Source organism: Calonectris borealis, chromosome 3 (assembly GCF_964195595.1).
Source record: "Calonectris borealis chromosome 3, bCalBor7.hap1.2, whole genome shotgun sequence".
Taxonomy (NCBI): domain Eukaryota; kingdom Metazoa; phylum Chordata; class Aves; order Procellariiformes; family Procellariidae; genus Calonectris; species Calonectris borealis.
In genome coordinates, this window is record NC_134314.1 from 85,300,904 (window position 1) to 85,321,306 (window position 20,403).

The 20,403-nt window shown below is 40.3% G+C and overlaps 1 protein-coding gene across 4 annotated transcripts; it reads left to right on the plus strand.

Moving 5' to 3' along the window:
* Window positions 1-549: 549 nt before the first annotated feature.
* On the plus strand, window positions 550-19,599 carry EDARADD (EDAR associated via death domain). 4 transcript variants are annotated; one of them, XM_075146511.1, is made up of 6 exons: window positions 550-663; window positions 5,565-5,623; window positions 7,321-7,360; window positions 10,933-11,033; window positions 13,914-13,959; window positions 16,482-19,599. In XM_075146511.1, the coding sequence occupies exons 1-6, from the start codon at window positions 633-635 to the stop codon at window positions 16,856-16,858; spliced, it is 654 nt and encodes a 217-aa protein (XP_075002612.1). In that variant the 5' UTR covers window positions 550-632; the 3' UTR covers window positions 16,859-19,599. The 4 variants fall into 4 exon arrangements, with proteins under 4 accessions (XP_075002612.1, XP_075002614.1, XP_075002611.1 ...); XM_075146513.1 differs by having other exon boundaries at window positions 10,945-11,033; XM_075146510.1 differs by having other exon boundaries at window positions 554-663; window positions 5,562-5,623.
* Window positions 19,600-20,403: the final 804 nt, after the last annotated feature.

Sequence of the window (20,403 nt, forward strand, 5' to 3'; positions counted from 1 at the left end):
TTGGAAGTGTCTGTAGCATAAGAGGATGAATTTTAAGTATTTGTGAAAAACCGGTGCAGTTTGTGACTGTTGCTCTGCAATACTTGGGTTCTTAAACTCTGTCCCTGCACTGTGAGCCAGCTGCAGGTGCAACTTAAATGCTAATCGAGACCACCTTTCTCTGTCGGAAGGTAGTTATTCAAGCGCGTAAATATCTGTAAGAGCAGGAGAGCGAGCACTTGATTTTATATTGCTGAGGTAGCTTGCTTTAGGTCCAAACTAGTATTACTTGACGAGCCATGACACGCACCCTGTGTCTGCGTTGCTAATGAGACACGGCGTGTTCACGTAGCGAAGCACCTCCCGCCCGGGGGAGCTCACCCTAGGTGTCGGCGGGAGAGCGGTATTTCCCGCTGGGAAACGCGGGCTCCCGGCGGCCGCCGCGCTTGGCCCCGGCGGACACGCCCTCGGCCCCAGCGGGAAGTCGCGCCCGGGAGCGGGAGCTCCCTCCCTGCGGAGGGCGAGGCGAGGCCCCGCGCCCGGCCCTACCTGGGGCGGCGGCAGGAAGGGGGCGGTGCGGCGGGGCGGCGGTTCCGGGCACGTCGGCGGGCGCCGCTGTTCCTCGCCGCTGGGACCCCGCCGCTGCCCGCCCCATGGCCGCTCCGCAGGACCCGCTGCCCCCAGGTGAGGACGCCGCCGCGGGGAGCCGGGCGGGAGGGGCGGCGGCCGCTCGCAGGCCCCGCCGCGGGTCCGGGGGCAGGCGGGGTGCGGCCCGCGGTGTCCTGCCGCCCCGCGGTGTCCTGCCGCCCCGCTTCCTTCCCCGGGCGGGGGTGACCCGCGGCCGTGGCTCACGGGAGCCAAGGTGAGGAGCCTAGTCCCGGCAAAGGTTAAAAGGGTTTGTTAGTTGCTCCCTTCCCCCTCCGCACACGCTAATTAAGCATAGTAATAATTTATCATGTGCTCTGCTGATGTGATTTAGTGCAACTTGTCTTGTCAAGCCTGCTCCAGGGTTTAGCGTGTAAGTTAGTTTGTGCTTTCTAACAGCACATTAAGAAGCTATTTTCTTAAAATCCCAGGCTCTGGGTGGTTAGGAAGCCCACACTCTCTAACTTACGCAGCTAACGGTGCAAATGACTTTTGCGTATCTGATCGCAGGTGTGCCAGCATCACAGTTTTTTCCTACTTATCTGCTCAGACAGTGACAAAGTTTTGAGTAGATAACAGTAAACAAAAATGCACAAGTTCTGATGGACTTAGATTTTTCAAAGAACTGAATATTCTAATATAATTTGCTATATTTCCTCCTCTTATTCAAATCTGAAATTCACAGCCCTCTGGTCAAAGCATCGTTGTTGATTTGGGTTTAATTAAAAGGTTCATCTCTATGAACCACGTTAGTATTAGAGTGATCACTTTGAATTGTACTAAGTTGTACTATTAATGTGTATGCCCTGCTTTGGCGTGAAAGAGGTCTTATATGTGTATGGTTGAACTATATAACTATGGTAGACCTTACATGCTTCACTCGCTACTGGTGGTGTCAAGGCTGTGTTGCAGGGAAGAAACTGTAACAGAGGGGAATACCATCTCTGCTACATGGTGCTTTGTGAACCCCCTCCTGCTCAAAGGTCAAAATGTTGAGGTTTCCAAAACTCACCTTCAGACTTCCTTCCAATGCAAGGACAAAGAGCAGATGTAGGATTAGAGGTTTGAATGTGTATGTGTATACACACATATACCTCTGCATATATAAAAAATTGACAAACTGTTCACACTGGTAAGTGCACAGCATTGCAACCCGTTAGAGTAGAAGTATTGAACAGAGAGAAATGGTGGTGATAGGTACAAGATGGTGATGGTACGAGAAGGGCAACGAAGCTGGTGAAGGGTCTGGAGACCAAGTCTTGTGAGGAGCAGCTGAGGAAACTGGGACTGTTTAGTCTGGAGGAGGCTGAGGGGAGACCTCATTGCACTCTACAACTACCCGGAAGGAGGTTGTAGCGAGGTAGGTGTTGGTCTCTTTTGCCAAGTAGCTAGCGATAGGACGAGAGGAAATGGCCTCAAGTTGCGCCAAGGGAGGTTTAGACTGGACATTAGGAGAAATTTCTTTACTGAAAGAGTGGTCTGGCCTTGGAACAGGCTGCCCAGGGAAGTGGTTGGGTCACCATCCCTGGAGGTATTTAAAAGACGTGTAGATGAGGCGCTTAGGGACATGGTGTAGTGGGCATGGTGGTGTTGCGTTGATGGTTGGACTGGATGATCTTAGAGGTCTTTTCCAACCTTAATGATTCTATGATTCTAAGTCTGCTGCTTCTGTTGCAGACTGATTATACTGGACAGGCTCAGGCAGAAGAGCCATGGCAGCTGCTGAGCAGTCAGTGTGCAGGTGTTGGGTGGCAGAAAGGAACCTTGGGAGCAACCACTGAACCTGACTTACGTCTGTCCGAGTCAATTTGCACGTGCTGATTTATGTCCATCCCAGTCAACTCATGTGTGGTTCCTGGCAGAAGTGTGGGGAAGTAAATGTAGGCCAGTGGCTGTGTGCTGTCAGTGGGGAGTATGGTGATAGTGATTTTTTTTTTTGAGGGATCCCAGATAATGTTGTTATCAAGCTGTCTGTCAAAGTAACTATGAAATCAGACAGTCTGCACTGAATAGTCAGTCAGATAATACCTGTATTTCCTGTCAGCCTTTCAACATGCAAAACTGAATGTTTTACATTTGAGATAAACAGAGAGCTTTTCTCCCTGCTGTTTTGTGCACCTGCATCCAGCTGTATGAGACGAGCTGCAGAACGTTGTGGGAGGTACGTGTGGGAAAGAGAGAGGGGACATGGCATTTTAATTCCCTTATTCACAATTAAATATTAAGTCTGTGGTTTTCAAATTATCTGCTAACTATCCATGATCAACAAGACCATGGTGAATCATCTGCAGCCAGTATGTGGAGTGTTTATTCTTAGGTACAAATATTTATACACATACATGCCACTTATAGAAAATGTTGGGACTTAGTAGTGCTCTACAACCTAAAAACCATGGAAATTGCTGTTCTTCATAAAGAACTAGAAAAACAAAAGGGAAAGAATTGAGGTATAGGGAAAGAAATGCAGTTTTAAAATATTTTTCAGGATGGATACTAAGCAAGAAAGATGCAGAGTCACAGATTCGCGGTGACTGTGTTTCTGTGTGAGACTTAGAAAGCAGGAGTCAATTAAAGGTACCACCCTGTACCCCATCACCTCTTGTAGGGTCACCCTGGGGTCTATCAAATCCTTATTTCAAGTGCCCATATTCTTGGAGCTTCTCCCATTTTTTCAGTGCTTCCTTCTGGATTGTGGAAGGTAAATAATTACCAGCATTGCAATGTACCTTAGCCATATCTTGGAGATGTGACAGAAGATAGGGGATGAAGCCCTTACCATAGCCACAGTAGCCACCAAGGTTCACCAGGGCATGGACCTTTTGTGGAGTCTGCTTTCACCCACCTTAAGGCTCCTTTTATATTACAAGGGCAAAAGAAAGATTTTTCTTTTCTTTTAACTCAGACAAGAATCTGTAAGGAGCTGTAAGGCCTCCAGAATAAACTGATGATAAGTTGCATGCTTTGCCACTGGGTTTGCTGGGTCTTTGCTGACAGTGGAGAAACAGCAAGACTAGGGATGCCTGGGCTGGCCTTCTTCCCTGGAGCCTTTCTTTGGCTCCCAATATCTCCTCCTTTTTCAGCTTTCCTTTACAGGGTGGGCTTTTCTCTTTGACTCAGCTCCCTTTCCAATTTTTTCGGAGCTCTCCACTAAAGTTCCCACTTGGATCCTCCATTTTTGGCCCTACTCTCGTGTGATGTCTTATGCCAGCTTATTTTATTTTCTCATATCCTAGTCTGACTCCCGCCCTCTTTGCATTTGAGTTGGGAACCTTATGGCGGTTTGTGCTGGCCCTTGCCATCAGGGCAGGCTTATCCAGAATGTTCTGTTAATACCATGTTACCGGAGCAGGGATTTAATATTTACCAAAAAGGGCAAGTGTGACAAGAATATGGGGTTTTGGGTTGGGTTTTTTTCCTCTTCTGCATATGTCTTCCTAAACTTTGCATTGCAGCATGAACGTGCTCATCGGAAATTTCAAAGACCTCTGCCTTTGTAAAATGTTCAGTATGCCTGTGTGCAAAGGCTGCGCTCAAGCCTGAATAGATCTGACCCCTCTGATCGTGTGCCACCTGCCTGGAGAATGCGTGTGGTCGTTCTGTGGGCACTAGCACTGAGAAAGGCTCTTCCTGGCATTGTAGAGAGGGGCTGGGCACCACACGGGACACCCAGGAACTGCTGCTGATGGGGCTGCCTCACAGAAGCAGGAAGGAGAACAGCTCTGTCCTGGAGCCCTGGGGCTTCTTCTGTCCCGCTGCTGCCACATTTTTTATTTTCAGGCCTTTTTTATTTTCATTTTGTTGTACTGGCTTGTGTTGCCTTATGCTTTAGCTTGTTGTTCTGTTGTATTGAGTAGATTTGTAGGAGCAGGCCCCAAAGTAAAATGTTATGCTAAATTTGAGTTGGTTAGAACAGTGTCTATGTAACTTTTGTGCTATTTTGGGACTCAGTGTTTATACTGGGCGTTTTGTAATTAAGTTGTGTTCTAAACTGCACTGATTTCTATATTTGGGAGAAGGTAATCACCAAATATTGATTCCAACCACCTCTTTCTGGTTGCGGTTGAAAACATTTAATGTGTTCTTGTAGTAAGTATGAAGACTTTTAGGATGAGAGTGACAAGAATGGAGTGAAAATCCTATTAAATAATTTAAAATGGTTTTCAGTTTTTGAAAATGTGATACTTATCAACAGAAGAGATTCCTTGAGGAAATGGCATGACGATGTTAAATTACAGGAGTGGTGTTGTGAATCCTGACTTCTGTATGAGATTTGTTTCAGATTCTCTGCACATTTTTGGTCAGTACCCCACTATTATTTGTCAATTTAGCTGTTGGTGCAGAGGGGTTGACATTTAATGATTCACCTGCAAGTGCTTTGAAGATTTATTTTTGTATCCTTTTGATGCTAATATAATTGAAGTTTATGATTCTATTGTATACAAATAATTAATATTTACCTCAAATATATTTTTTTATTAGACTTTGTACTACAGCCTGCTGTTTGTTATAGTATTAATTTTTGTTGTAGTGTGTATGTTTACTATTTGAATTATTGCTCTAAGGAGAAAACAGAGTGCTGCCACTTGGAGAAAAAAACTTAGCTTTTAGCAGATTGACTGGATTTTATTCTTTATTGCTGAATTGTTTTGTGATTTTTTTTTTTTTTTTTTACTAAAAATAATTTGGAATTTTCGTTTAAGTCTCTCTTGTATTAGCTTAGAGTTGGGTTTCCTTGTTGCATGTAGTTTCTCATCTATGTGCTAGTAGCTCTGACATTTTCTAGTTTGTCATGTTTTCTTGTGGAAATGTAATTTGACATAGTGCATGTAATTGGTGCATAGTTGTGCTTTATCTTGGTCAGACAAAGAAGCAAAATATTAATTGCCAGACAGAAATATTTTGAGGATTACGCAATGATAAAGCTTTCTTATTTCCAGCAGATCATGCAGCAAAAGAGCCAGTGGAGGATACGGATCCAAGCACTCTTTCCTTAACAATGGTATGTGTTTCTGGTCTAATACAGTTCAAATCATTATAGCTCTCTACAGTTATGTAATGCAGAAGTGAGGTGAAACATTCAAGGACATTAACTCAAACTGTGAGTATATATAGGGTTTTGCTTATCTGTATGATTGTATAAACAAATTTTAATTTACTAACCTTGTGCAGTTAAAATGTAAATAAAAATACCAATAGGTACATAAGCTGAATTGGATGGTATCAGCTGAGCTGTCCATGGGATAGCCTCCAGAGGCTATGACAGTACCATTTTTTTAATTTAAAAAAAAAAAAACCGAGAAAGATTGGTGCTGATATTCTTCTGTCTATATGGGTTGGAGGGATAAGAAAACCCACCTAGGGCTTAAAATTTCAATTGTACTAAGTTGTTATTCCTTCCTGTACCTATTTTGTCTGATGAGGTAAAGTTATGGAAAGGTAAGACCAAACAGCCGTGTCTTGCAGCAGGCATGGGTGAACCTAGGGCGAAACCAAACAGCGCTCTCTAGTGCTTGCTGGCAGAGTAACAACGTCTATGGCAAGTTTTTGTGTCTCAGGATGTTAAACGTACAACTCTTACGCTGAGACAGGAGTATAGCAGGTAAAAGTAATATGAAATTCTGTGAAGTCTTTTAAGAGTTTTTCTTTTTGATGTTGCTATGGATTGTTTACTCCGGGGAAAAAGTTACAGTGCCGTATAGCCCAGAGAAGACTGTTGTCTAATGTAGTTGTGTAAACAGATTGAAATACATTGGTTTATTTTATGGCAAGTGAGCAAGCTATTGCTCTGCCTTGGTGTTTTCTTCCCATTTTGAAGCTTTGCAACAGGGAGTCAGCAGGAAACTCTGAAAATTTCACTAGTACTTTAAATGCTGATCCTTCACTGGAATCCATTATTGCAGTCTGTGTACATGCCTTTATGTTAGCAGGTTTTAATAAAAGATACAGACTTTGTGATTGTTTTTGTGGCCTGACTAAATTAGATGCTATATTTTGCTAAGGGGAGTTTTTAAAAGGTGGGGAAAAGTTGCTGTGTCTGAGTTGAATGAAAGTTTGTTTATCCCCCCCACTCCCTTAAATTAAGATGTCTTTAATCTGTTTGCTTGGTTATGAGCTTCTATGAAAGCCACACCTACTTTTACATAAGGGTGGGGGTCATAGGGAAGAAGGTGGATTTCAGGTATAATAGTAAGTTATAACATGCCTGGAAATCACCAGCTATCCCCTTAAACTAAATAATAGTTTTCTATTGCATCTTAGTCAGCTTTTTAATTTTAGAGCAGAAGGGAAAATTTTTTTTTTCTTTCAGTACAGTAACATTTTAGTAAAAACTTACATCTGCTAAAAGAGCTTTTGAAGTCATCTCTATTCCTCCTGGTATGCATTACCTTTTCTAGATTATCTTGCTACTTAAATGCAAAATTTCTTTCCCAATCTCTCCTTCTTCACTAAAAAGTAATACCTTTAAAAATACTGCAGCAAAGTGGCAATCTCTATTACTTTGGCATGTGCTAATCAGTAGTGTTAGTAGCATCTCAATTCCCACATAAGAAGTGTGTTAGTATGTCTGATTGTAGACGGATCAACTAGTAGCAATTTAAGAGATGCAACTACAATTATGTGGTTTTATATACTCTTTCTCCAGCACAGTTACACTCAAAATAACAAACATCTGCGGCTCTTGTCTTTTTGTGACAGACTGAAAAATATCCTGTCCAAGACACAGGAGTACCTAAAGGTAAGTATTGTGAATTCTGTCTATTCAAGTGTCGTAGATCTATGTTGTTACGTGCAATAAAACCATTGGTGTTATCCAACAGATTGACATACTCTTACTTTTTCCTAGATGTTTATGTTTTAAATGTAGTGTCATCATCTGTATTTTTAAGGGCAGTTTGGTATATATATGTAACTTTTGAAATTTCCTTCCAAGTTTTGATCTAAAAGTCAGTCTAAAACTATCTTCAGAAGATCTTGGTTCTCAATCTGGAAGGAAAATACAGTGGTGCCATCACAAAACAGTGTCCAGAGAACAGGTGGTAGAGACATGATAACGTTAGAATGTGGCTTTGAAGAGATTACCAGTGCCTTCAGATTATCAGAAATATAATCCAGAAATATCTTCCAGGTCTCTTGTCTCTGACTGCATTCTCAGCCCTATAACCAATTAACTCTTCATGACATCTTTTACCTTCAGCAGGTAGTAATACCATCTACTTGGGAACCTAGTATAGGTCCACTCTGCACAAGCTCCTGCCTCTCATTGAAAATGGAGTGAGGGAGTGCAGGTTCTGTATTGCACTGAAGTCAGATACTTGGATATTCACACTGTGTAATCCTCTTTATGGTTTCCTTGACATGTGGGGTGGGTTTTTTTGTCATCCCAGGCTTCACAGTTAGCTTTTGTCCAGGGAATGCACTGGCAGGGGCTCAATTGAGGAGCGCTCTGCAGATAGTGGGTTCTCCATCCTGTGTTGCACAGCAGGTCTGCAGTGGGGAGAGACACAGGAAACTATGCCAAAGCTAGTCACAATGGAGACTTTTGCTGAGCAGCATGAGCAATTGTGCTGGTTTTGGCTGGGGTAGAGTTAATTTTCTTCATAGTAGCTAATATGGGGCTGTGTTTTGGATTTGTGCTGGAAACAGTGTTGGTAACAAAGGGATGTTTTAGTCACTGCTGAGCAGTGCTTACACAGAGTCAAGGCCTCTTCTGCTTCTCACCCCACCCCACCAGCGAGTAGGCTGGGGGTGCACAAGAAGTTGGGAGGGGACACAGCTGGGACAGCTGACCCCAACTGACCAAAGGGATATTCCATACCATATGACGTCATGCTCAGCATGTAAAGCTGGGGGAAGAAGAAGGAAGGGGGGGGACATTCGGAGTGATGGCATTTGTCTTCCCTAGTAACTGTTAGGCGTGATGGAGCCCTGCTTTCCTGGAGATGGCTGAACACCTGCCTGCCGATGGGAAGGAGTGAATGAATTCCTTGTTCTGCTTTGCTGGCGTGCGTGGCTTTTGCTTTCCCTATTAAACTGTCTTTATCTCAACCCACGAGTTTTCTCACTTTTACTTTTCCGATTCTCTCCCCCATCCCACTGTGAGGGGAGTGAGTGAGCGGCTGTGTGGGGCTTAGTTGCTGGCTGGGGTTAAACCATGGCAGCAATATACCACTGGGGTTAAAGAAAGGTAAGAGACTATTTTGGGGGCTTGAGGGAGCCAGCCAGAGGAAACGAGCATCTTCTCAGAAGTGCTGCTCAGTAGGGAAGGAGAACGTGGGATGAAAACTAATTTCAAATCATAAACTACTTTCTGTTTATTTGCAGCCAGGTGGTTTGTTCTTTCAAAATTGTTTATCAACACTAAAGGAATTTCTCTGTAACATTCTTTTCCATGTCCTGTTTTTTATTTCACCCATGACATCAGGTCCCCCTCAAAATTAATTAGATAAATTCCTAAATTTCAAATTTGTCTAAGTTGTTTGAAATCTGAGATTGCATGTTTTAAATGCCTTTAATTTAAAAAGGAAAGCTGAGAGGAAGTAGAAATTTCAGCACTTTCTGTAGAAAGGAAATGAACTTGGTTTATTTTCAATTTCAGTTTCTGCTTCCTCTTGCTAAGTGTAGAAAGATGTAAGTATTAATATAGCTTAACATTTCCCCTTTGGAGTTGAAAGTGATACAAATACCTCTTAATATTTTGTTCATTTCTGTGATTTAAATTTTTTTCTGAGAATGATTTTTCATAACTATTTCTATGAAAATACAGACTTAGAAATACAAATCTGTGAGCTAAAAAGTGTGCAGGTCTGATTCTGTGTAACACAAAATTATGTTTGCTTCAGATACAATGTTTGAATAGATGGTATATTGGCCGGGGGCAGGGTGGGGGCTGTTTTGTTGCTTTTATAGGTCAATTAATTAATGGACCATTTTGGGGCCATAACTTATTAAAGTTCTTAGCACCCTCTACCAATTATGAATTAAAGGTGAGTTGAGGGAGCTTGTCATCTTGCAGGACTAGGCTTAATATTTACATCATGTTTTGATTATAATTCTACCTCCACTCAGATATAGAACAAATTTCACACACAATGTTTCCATAAAAATGAAATGGAATTTTGATGCCCATACTCTTTGCCAGACTTCTTTGGATTTCCCCCCCCTCCCCTCTTGTTGTCTCTGGACCTACAGTCATAAAGAATAAAGATGATCCTTGTTAAACGTTTACCCTGCTGGGGGTGGAAAACTATTTGGCTTTAAGTTTCAACAGTCTTATAAAATCAGAAAAAGAGGAAAATCATGATTTTGTTGTTTTTCTTTTTTCTTGCAAGTGTAAGGATGAATTATTTGATTCGGATCGATTTCTTGAGTGAGATAAGGAAATATGTCTTCTTTCTATTATCTGATGATTCATAAAGATAATAGCTGTTCTTTAATGAGATCTTACCCCTAAACAAACAGCAAATGGAAATGTACCAACACTACAAACATAGTCACCACCATGGAGAGCTCTTGTGTGTAAAAACATGTAGAATATAACCTCTTTTAAACTCGTGTTAATGGTTGGTCGGTACCTGACCCAGGGGAATTATGCAAATGGTTTGATGATGAGGACCTTATTAATCATGCAGAGTGAAATTTGTCTGTTTGCACAAGGTTCACAAAGGGCTTATGCATCCCTTGTACTCCATTTTGAGGGCTGAAGTGAAGCTTGAAAGGTAAATAGAGTTTGTGCTGTACTGGAGAATGTTGTGCTTTTCAGTGGACTCCCAGGGCAGTTGATAACACACTTTGAAACGGATTATTTCAGTGCTTCAGAAAACTCCTGTGTCCTACAGATAAGTAGGATGAGCCTAATTCACAAAGGGGCAGAATAAAAGATAAATATTTGTATAGTACATATTTCAACAATTATCATTGTAAGTGTGACGAGAAAAGCAAAGCAAAAAGGGATTATATTGACTTGTGGCAGTCGTCTTCAGCCTACTTTGATGTATTGGTTTGGTTAATATTCTCTGGTCAGCTTTCTGAAAGAAGAACATGACTCTTGCTTCAAAATAGTGTGGTGTTTGTTCAAAACAATTGCTACACCAATATCTGATCTCTGCAAGAATTATTTTTCTTCGCACAGTCATGCTCTGCATGATTGTTGTAGTCTCTGCCAATTTAACATTTTGGGCTTTTAATCCAGCATTTCCCAGTGACTGATCATGATATGGAGTTAAATTTTGTATGCTAGACACCTAAAATTTATGTTTGATAGTCTTACTATTTAAATCTGTATTTGGGTGGAAGACCAATGTTTCACAGTCTTTGTCTTAGATGAGGAATACCTAACAGATCAAGTTACACTGGAAATTGCATCTGTGAACATCAAGACCCTTACGTCAGATTCTGGTCTAATACAACAGGTAAGAAAAATGATACCTGAATGTGAACTAAGTTATTGCTATTGATTAAATAAGTATGTTAGCAAATAAATACATTTTCAGATTATATCTCCAAAATAATCTCCAGTAATTCTCTGGAATTACTCAGTAAAACAGACCAGAAATAGGCTCTCTTTTCAAGAGTTCAATGAAGTGAGCTTTTGTGGAGAAGAGCAAAAGAAAGGTTATTTAATCATTAATGTGTACTTTGTATTTTAAATAGGTTTTCATTAGTGTGTAGACGCTCTGAAGAAGAGCTGACAAAGAGTTAAGGCTTTGTCATGCATGCTCTCCCTCTTTCATGCTGAAAATAGAGCAGGGCAGAGAATAAGTGAAGTAGTAAGGAATCCTAGGTTTTGGACTCCTTGTGTTTTGCCCTTAGGGAGGCATTTGACTGTTCTGCTTTGACTTTGGGACACTGTTCTTCCCGTAGTGGAAACACTCTCCTCTGCTTGTGAAATCCTACATTGCCGTAGGGTGGGCAATGCTGAGTGACCCCCATGCTCCATGGTTACCATCTTTCAAGTGAATGTTATTTGCTGAATTTCAAATTGATTCTCTTTGGGTTGAGCAGAAAACTTGGAGAAGAGAAATGAATGAGCATTTTCCAACGAGAAGAAGAATTAAAAGGAGTTCCTTATGCCAGAGTCCCAGCTGAATTTCATCAGAAACAAACATGGGTTTGTTATGCATTTCACAGATGATGGAGGTAATGGTCTCATTCCCATCATCAAGAAGAGAGCATTTATTGCCAGCTTAGAATCACTATAAAGATATTTCCATGTATTAGGGTGTTAATGGTTCTACAGAGCTGAAAAACTCTCTGCTTATCTTCAGACTCTGCATAGGTTTATGGCTTTGATTAGACCTGTAGAGGTTGATTGGATTTTAGTTTTAGGCAAAAAATATTCTTGCTTAATACCTTCATTTCATGGGCAGTAGCACTACATTGTCTTATTGCAATTACATTACAAGAAAATGATCTTGAATAAACCTGAGTGCATCTGGCTTGATAAAAATGGATAATAACTGATCAGTAAAAATACAAATTTTGAAAACAGATGTATGGCACAGGTAAGTATCCCGGGTTTTCTTTGTACTTTTTGCAGTACTAGCCATTCTTGTTGTTTGTTATCATAAGACATGAGTATAATGACATCTCTTAAAGGCATCTAGGTATTAGCTTTCATAATATGGTTTGAACTTTCGTGAATTCATAAGGTCTGGGAAATGTTACTGAAGCTCAGGACAGCAACTTAGCTATTGCAAACGAAGTGAACCGTATCCACTTTTCCTTTTTTCTTTATTTTTTCCTTTTGTTTTTATCTGCTTGTTTGTTTCTTTTGAAACAGATCTCTGGGGAGGCTGAGCGGTGATGGGCAGCTCCTCATTCTCCCAATGAGTTACCCTTCTGGGGATTTGCTCCTCAGGGCTCACTAATAATGTTCTACCTTTTTAAGGAATTTGTGGGAATGGAGACAATGACTATAATCGGGATTTCTAGATTCAATTTTTCTTAAGCTTTGGGTGCTCACATTTTGCCATGAAGGCCAGGTTCATGTTTAAAAAGCTCTGTCCAGAGAAAGCTTACATGGTGCCAGTGGAAAAGTAAACTACTAGGAGGTAATGGCAAGGATTATTCTGTTGCAAGTGGCATATGCAGTGTTAGATCTCTCTTGAGCAGAGAGCAGACGTTTTCTGTGGTGATTTGATGTTGCATGTGTGATCTTGCAGGTTTTAGGGAATAAAGAAATGCTGAAAACGGCATGCAAATTTTTCCTTTGCTAACAAAGTCTTGAAATATTTTGGAGATAGTTTACCTTCTTTATAATTGGACGGTGAATGTAGCATGTTCACCACATCAACTGAAACTGCCTATATTCTATTTTTAGTGAATTTCTTTAGTACAGAAGGTGTAGCAGGTAGGAATAGAGTATCTTATTACACTATATTGTTACCCAGTTGACTTGTGTTTGCATGCACAGCCTGCAAAATGTTAAGAAGCCTGCTGTGATAGTTTTGAAAGAATGGTGCAATACAAAAAATCAACAATACTTTATTGCAGCTATCTAAGGGGAAAATCCCCTTCTGCTTTTATCTTTAAATCCTCAACAGAAGAAAGGTGTTTCACCTGGCTCCACACCCGCATAGTTAAAGTAAGGGCAGCTGCAGTTTCCAGCAATTCTAGGATCAAGGTGCTGTCCTTCCAGTTTTTAGATGTTGCTTTCTAAATAGTAGAATTGAAATGTTACAACGTGTGTTGCAGTCTCAAGCTGCTAAGTAATTTCATTATGTTTAATTAGCAGGCAAAAGCCACTGAGGGAATGTTTACTTCAAACAGGAGGAGGGTTAGACGTGAACCAGCAGAAATGTTCAAGTCCACCTGTTGTCTAGAAAAGCTTCCTATGTATGTAAAAAAATTTGTAAAATAGGTCCTCCACTTTTCCTAGATCAATGAAACAATCCCTTACTGCTGCATGTTACAGGCAAAATTCTCATCTTTTTCATTGCAAAGCATTTAAAAAATCTTTTTACTCAAGCCTTATGAATTCTTGAACAACTGTTGAGGGATTAAGAACAAATTCTTCAACAGATGTAACCCCATAGCATATCATTAATAAAGATGACATTGTTCAGTGGATACAACCAACAGCGCAGTTTTGTGAGCCAAAGCATGAAAATGCTGCCTGAAAAGACTGCAGATTGCCAGTAATTCCTCAAAACCAGATATATTCCCTGTCTGACTTTACAAGTAGCTCGGGATTCTTCTAAGTAATCTCCTGCCACTTTTAAATTAGCCAAATAGTTATTCTAGATGTTCAAATACATTGTTTTGATTTATATTTGTTTTCTGCTTCGTAGCCAGAAGACAGAAACACGCAAAACCATAGTGACGAATCACTTTCAGGTAATATGCAGCTTTACTGTCCTACATATTTTATTCCTAGATTTTCTTTGACAGTACTTTATTAAAAACTGCTATTTGTCATAACCAAGAACTGCCTGGGTAGTCAATGCTTGTGGAGCTTGTTTCATTACCAGTGTCATTTACAGTTTCCTCTTTATTCTAAAGGGGGTGATGATCGATAATGCAGACCACACAAAATGTGTAAGTTGGGCTTTCCAAATACATCTAGTACATCCACCTTTGGAAGAAATCTGTAAACAGCTAGCTGGAGAGAGCAGAAGCTGGCAGTGGGCTGTGGGGGCTTATCCCATAATTGTATGAGCTCAGCTGGGGGTGGGGTGTGGATGGTATACAGCCCTGTTAATCTAACAGCGAACAACTGAGAATTTCCTGTTAGTAAAGAAGCTTGTCCTATCACATAGCATTAGGATCATGCAGTTAGGTGGGTAGGTCATCATTTGCTCATCAGTATCTAACACAGGGCGTCTTAGAAAAGCAGGATTCTTTATAATGCTTTTGACAGTCTGCGCACAGTATAGCACAAGAAGCAGGTTGGTTTAGTTTTGTTTACCTGTAACTGTGCTCTGTGTTTTCTTTACCCCTTCTTTCCTGCTTCTATTGGAGGATGAAAATTACTCTGGCATCCTTGCAAAGCAAAATAAGATGAAATTCAGATAGGGTGCTCTCCTGCCCTTTGAGCTCAGCCAGAACTTTGATTGGATTACATTCATTTTGCCTTGTTTGTATAACTAAATCTTGGTACAAGTGAAGCAAGCAAATTTTGTCTCACTTCAGCAAGAGCTTAGGGTGCACAAGAAGAACAGAATGGTTCACATACGTATTTCTGTAGAGAACAGCTGCAATGCCTGTGGAATACCTGTGAGCAAAGATGTCACCAGAACATGTTTTGCCTTAATAGGGAATCTAAGCATTTGTATGAAGTTATGTGTCTGCAGCAGTGTTGTTGCTGCACGTCCTAACTTGTTCAAAACTTCAGAAGTTGTCTTTGGCCTGCTAAAAAAGCAAGCCAATGAGCAACGTTACAAAAAGAACAATAGCCTGTTCTTCCCTTAAAAACAAAAAACCAAGTGCATGCAGAAGCTGCATTCAGCTGAGTTGCTTTTATCAGCACTAATATTCAGAATAAAAAAAACACAATTTGACGGTCTTTCTGGAATTTTCACACAATCTGACAATAATTACTGCAAATGAAAAAACAAAACGAACCTTAACCTGTTGTCTGTATGAGTAGGTGGCACTGAGTACCAGATTTGCCCTTTGCCAGAGATACAGTTCAGGTCTCTTAGACCAGCACTGATCCAACACTTGCAAATTGTGTGTCACTGTTTTCTGTTGTTATTTTTAATCACTCTTGATTAATACAAGTTTTCTTATTGTAGTGTCCCTTTGTCAGAGTTTCATCCCAAGCATGACCAGTTACTTCCCTATTTCAAGCTGTACAATGAGGCTGGAGGGCAGAAGCTTTAGAAAGTGCTTCTAGGCTGCGTCCGTTATCTATCGCTCTTCAGACTTACCAAATTCTCCCTGCCTTCAAAAAGGAGCAGGGAGAGTTCAGGTCATATCTGCAGCCAAAATGCTCAAACAATGCCCTACACCACTGTAATGTTCAAGGTCTTAGTATGAGTATTATCTGGAAGTATGACTAGAACTCGTTTCTACATGCTTTTACATGTTATTAATATCTAATATAGTCTGATAGCACCACATTGTTCACAATGCTGGGGAGATATTGACTGTTGTGTGTGGGAGACCTCTAAATGGCAATTTTCAGTATTTGATGCAGATTTTGGAACATATCACCATCTACTTCCAGCAACTTGGTATTTTTATTTTTCTCACACATGGAGGAGTATGCACTTTATTCCTTTCCATAATGTACATTTAAAATAGTCTTGCTTGGTAGATCAGGAACAGCTTTTATTGTAAGAGCCCTTACAAAGCAAAGGAACATTTGCACTTTTTCATTTTGTTAAAGTACTAGATGTTAGTTGTGTTTGCAGCTGTCAGCAGAGATTCTCCTGATGCAAATATTTCGTGTTGTTATGAAGGCAGCAGCTCAGAACTGCAAAACCTTTTCCTTCATCCTACAACACATGTATACAAGATGCACATAACGCGCACATAATCCTGTTGGTGATGTAAGCAGGGGTTATGGCAGACTCAAGGAAGCAACGTAGTTCCCCAAAACAAAAAAGGGGAATATCCCAGCTTACACACTGGGTTGAATTGCATGTCTTTTCTGTGAAAGTATAAATACGGTACTTTCAAAATTACTGTCCTTTTGATTACAACCACTGAGCGTAGTGAAGAGAGAAGTCTTAGAAAGTTAATTTCATGAGTACTTCATAAGGAAAGGCATTACATGTCACTATTCTGACTTTTTCGGAAACGATTCACAGGAACATAATACTTTTCAACCCTTTGTGCTTTTAACTTTTTGTTTGTGGTGAAACCACAGCAATAGATCCTAACTTCTCCCCATGTAATGGTTTTCACTGCAGATCTCAAGAAAACCTGCAAGGAAAATGGCACCTGCTCCTTGTGCTTATTCCGTGCACCGACCATCAGTGACATGCTCAATGATGAGGACTTGTTGTACACAGTGAGGCTAAAGCTGGATCCCTGCCACCCAACAGTGAAAAACTGGAGAAATTTAGCAAGCAAGTGGGGGATGACTTATGATGAATTGTGTTTCCTTGAACAGAAGCCCCAAAGTCCCACCTTGGAGTTCTTGCTACGGAATAGTGACAGGACTGTGGAGCAGCTGATTGATCTCTGTAAATTTTATAAGAGAATTGATGTTGTGAAAGTGCTGCTGAAATGGGTGGAGGAGGAATGGCCCAAGAGAGGGAACAGAACTTACCAGAATGACTTCTAGGTCAAAGAAAGTTGTTAGTCTGTACATGTTAAATGCTGGGACTAGCTGCCACTACTACATGGGAAGTTTCCCTTGCAAGAGAGAGTGAGCCTGTACTGACGGTTTGTATACTGTGTAAGCTTTAGGTACTGTATACACATATATAATGTTCTGTGCCCTCAGGGTTGCAAAGATAACCTTCCAAAAATGGATGGAATAATGCAGGTTGTGTTCTTCAGTCTACAAATGCCTTCAGTTTCTTTGCTGCTGTTTGTAGGCTTCCTAAGCAGAAGAGGAATGAAAAAGCCAGACCACTGGTTTTACTGCAGCAGTTGTGGACCATGTCAGTTGTGTGCTGTTGCTATTGGGAAAGCCACAATTAGCAGGCAAGTCTCTTGGCCTTTCTGGCAGCCCTTCCACAGTTTTATATGTTCTACCTAGTAGAAGATGAGGTGTGGTTTTTTTTCCTACCTTTTATTGTTTTGTTTTGGTTTGGTTTTTTTAAGCTTTATGACACTATTTTTGGCGCAGGAACACCTCAGTGATCCAAGCAGCAGTTTGGATTTGAATGTTACAATTAATTCAGTGTTTCAACATCACATTCAGGCAAATTAAGCTTTAAATCTCTTTTATAAACAAGAGTAGATGTTAAACAAAATAATTATTTCCATACTTCTACATCATAGGGCATGTATTTGCTATAGAAGAAATCATGCAATTCAGAGAGACTTTCCAGCCCCACTAGGGACCAAAAAAATCAATTAAAATGCTTTGTACTTAAAATTACTTTCCAAATTTTTGAAGACAATATATGCTCTGACTGGACTTATCTGTTTATCTCAAATGCCTCTCACTTTGCAGTGTGAGGTGACAGCTAATGCCTCACCCACAGTATATCCTTAGTATTGAGTATAACTTCCCTTTTCACAGGCTGTGGTTTTCTTTACAGTCCTGTGGGTTGACCTACTTTTTGTCCCACACCAAAGCAGTTGCACACTTGCGTGAAACTAGCACAAGTCTATGTATTGATTAAAGCCACTCTAATGGCTATTCTACAGTCATCTACTGTCCAGGTGGATGGTTATTAAAGTACTTATGGTGGTTTAGACTGATGTTTCTCAAAGAATTTTGATGCTCTGAGTTACACTGTTTACATTTTAAATATTTTAGAAATTGGTCTTTTCCCTATCATTCTTCTGTGTTCTAATGTTTAAAAAAAAAACCTGAAAAATCAGTTATACAATACGATGTATAAAGTACGTATAGCTATAATGCCACACACAAAAATGTTGTGACTTAAAAATACTTCTAGTTGTTACCCTTACTAAAAGCATCTCAGACAATACTAATATGTACATAGGTGTATATACCAAAGCACTGGTGAACAGTATGTCAAGATGTGGGGCAAAACTAGAATGGGCTACAGGTTGATGCACTGTTTACTTTTCTTGAGTAGAAATGACTAGGAATTAGTAGCAAAGCTGAGGGAAATCTAATGCTCTATACTGAGTTTCTTACTGTAAGAGAATGAAAAGGGACCTCTAGTAATACTATACTATAGATACTGAGTGACACGGTTACAGAGCAGCTAGAAGTAAAGACTAACATTTTCAATGTCAGGCACTAGTTCTGCGGTAACATAAATTAGCTTTATTTTAGTGACTTCAGGAAGCTGAAGAATACTAGTTTCAAGGTGAAAAGACTGACCTAAATTTGAGGTTTTAATATTTTCTTTTTTTAAAAGCTTGTAGAAGACTGGAATTTTTAATAACTTTTTTTTAACCATTCATCAAAAAGGCTGCTACTCTTTACAACAATATGTTTTCTAGCCATGTTTTAAAGAAGAAATTGTACTGCTTTATCTTGTTGGGGCTGCAGTTCAAATGTTTCATGTTTGTCTTCTAGGAACAGGGGTTTCCCAACAGATGTCTGTCAACTCTAATTTTTGCAAATAATCTTCTGTCTTTAGTTAGGAGTTCTAGAATCAGCTTTGAGGACTACTGCTGTGGCTGGGCTGCCTGCTATTTTCAATTCCTATGGAGGCATCCACTGCGTACGTGCAAATAGCTCATAATGCAGCCTGTCCAACATAATCCCCATACCTTGGGCCTACTATATGCATGATTTAGGATCATGTGTCTGTGTGTTAAGTTGTTCTTCTGAGTGATGAGTGCTGGCATGTATGCCAACAGCTTTTCTTTTGCATAACATACCACAGCTAGATGTGTGTGGTATTGTAGTATGCTCTGCTTTGGTAGATCCAGTCCAGCAAGGAGCTGGAGCCCTCACCTAAGATTCACAATGGGAATATGAAATGGTGAGCAGCATTTCTCAACCAAGATGTTCAACTGAAATCTACCCCTTTTCCTGTTTCTGGCTAAAACTTGTAAACTTTTGAAGAAACACTGCTGTCTTGTGGAAATGAGTTCTGATCCCTTGAAGCTCTTGAAAAGTCAATGTCAGCTGCAAGGATATGTGTCTGATGGAAATAAAGCTGCTTCTGAGAGTTCATATGTGGATTCTGTATAAATTCATCACTGAAGGTTGAAAATGTTAGCGTTAAACTTCATCACACACTGGATTACTCATTAGTATACTTGAAATTTTTTTTTCCTCTTTGTATGGCATGAATTGAGATGTACACACTTTTTTTAGTTTTATATCTGTTTGCAAGATATTGGGTCTGAATGTTCAGTTTATTCTTATATCTTCTGTTATAATGTATACTATTTTTAGAAGAAATATAGATTGTCAATGTTTGACTTGATTGTATTTGTTTTTATTACAGCTAGGAAAACAGCTGTTTTCCTTCTCATCAGTCACCTTGGAACTACTGAACTAGCAACTAGTTGTGCTCTGTAAAAAAAAAAAAAAAAAAAAAAAAAAAAAAAAAAAAAAGAAAAAATCTTATATACAAGATTCATGGCGTCTTAAAGCACCTATGTTTGCAACAGATACTGCTGTTCAAGAAAGGAAGATGCACTTTTTTAATCTTTTCCCTATGAAAAATGAGTTAATTTTGATGAGATGATGAACAAAGATGTTTATCTAGAAACTTGCAGTGAAGTTACTAACTACAGAGAGGTATGAAACCTACACTGGGTGAACTCTTCCTGAATTAAAAACTGATCTGATAATGAAGGTTAGAGAATCACATGGACACTGAAAAGGCTCTACTAGACTATCACTTTTGTTCCATTATATCTTTCTCATATTCCCATATGAGACTCACTCTCCCTTCAGGGATTTCCAGTTCCTTGGCTGCCATCTCTGTGCCTGCAGGATAATCAGTGGCCCTTCCCACCCGCTTTAGCATATATGAAGATGTCCAAACCACTATATTCTTTCATTCCTGCAGCTTTATCTAAGACATGGTGAGCCTAATAACTGTTCTTCAACAGCAAGGTACAGTCCTGTGCTCCAGCAGCCCCTAGTTTTGCTTTGAGGTTGACTATGGGGCATCCCCAACAAAATGGTGACAGCATCCAGTTGCCTTACTCGCTGCATGCCTTTCCCTTTGATCTGTGGAGAGGAGTGCAAGGTGGGTTTGGGGCTGTCCTTTGGAA

What these genes read in the sequence shown, in the direction of transcription:
- EDARADD (XM_075146510.1), top strand. Translation starts at nt 633, where the DNA reads ATGGCCGCTCCGCAGGACCCGCTGCCCCCAG. An exon ending in AGACACAGGAGTACCTAAAG is followed by an intron (nt 7,361 to 10,932) that starts GTAAGTATTGTG and finishes AATGTTTCACAG; the next exon opens with TCTTTGTCTTAGATGAGGAA. An exon ending in TAGTGACGAATCACTTTCAG is followed by an intron (nt 13,960 to 16,481) that starts GTAATATGCAGC and finishes TTTTCACTGCAG; the next exon opens with ATCTCAAGAAAACCTGCAAG.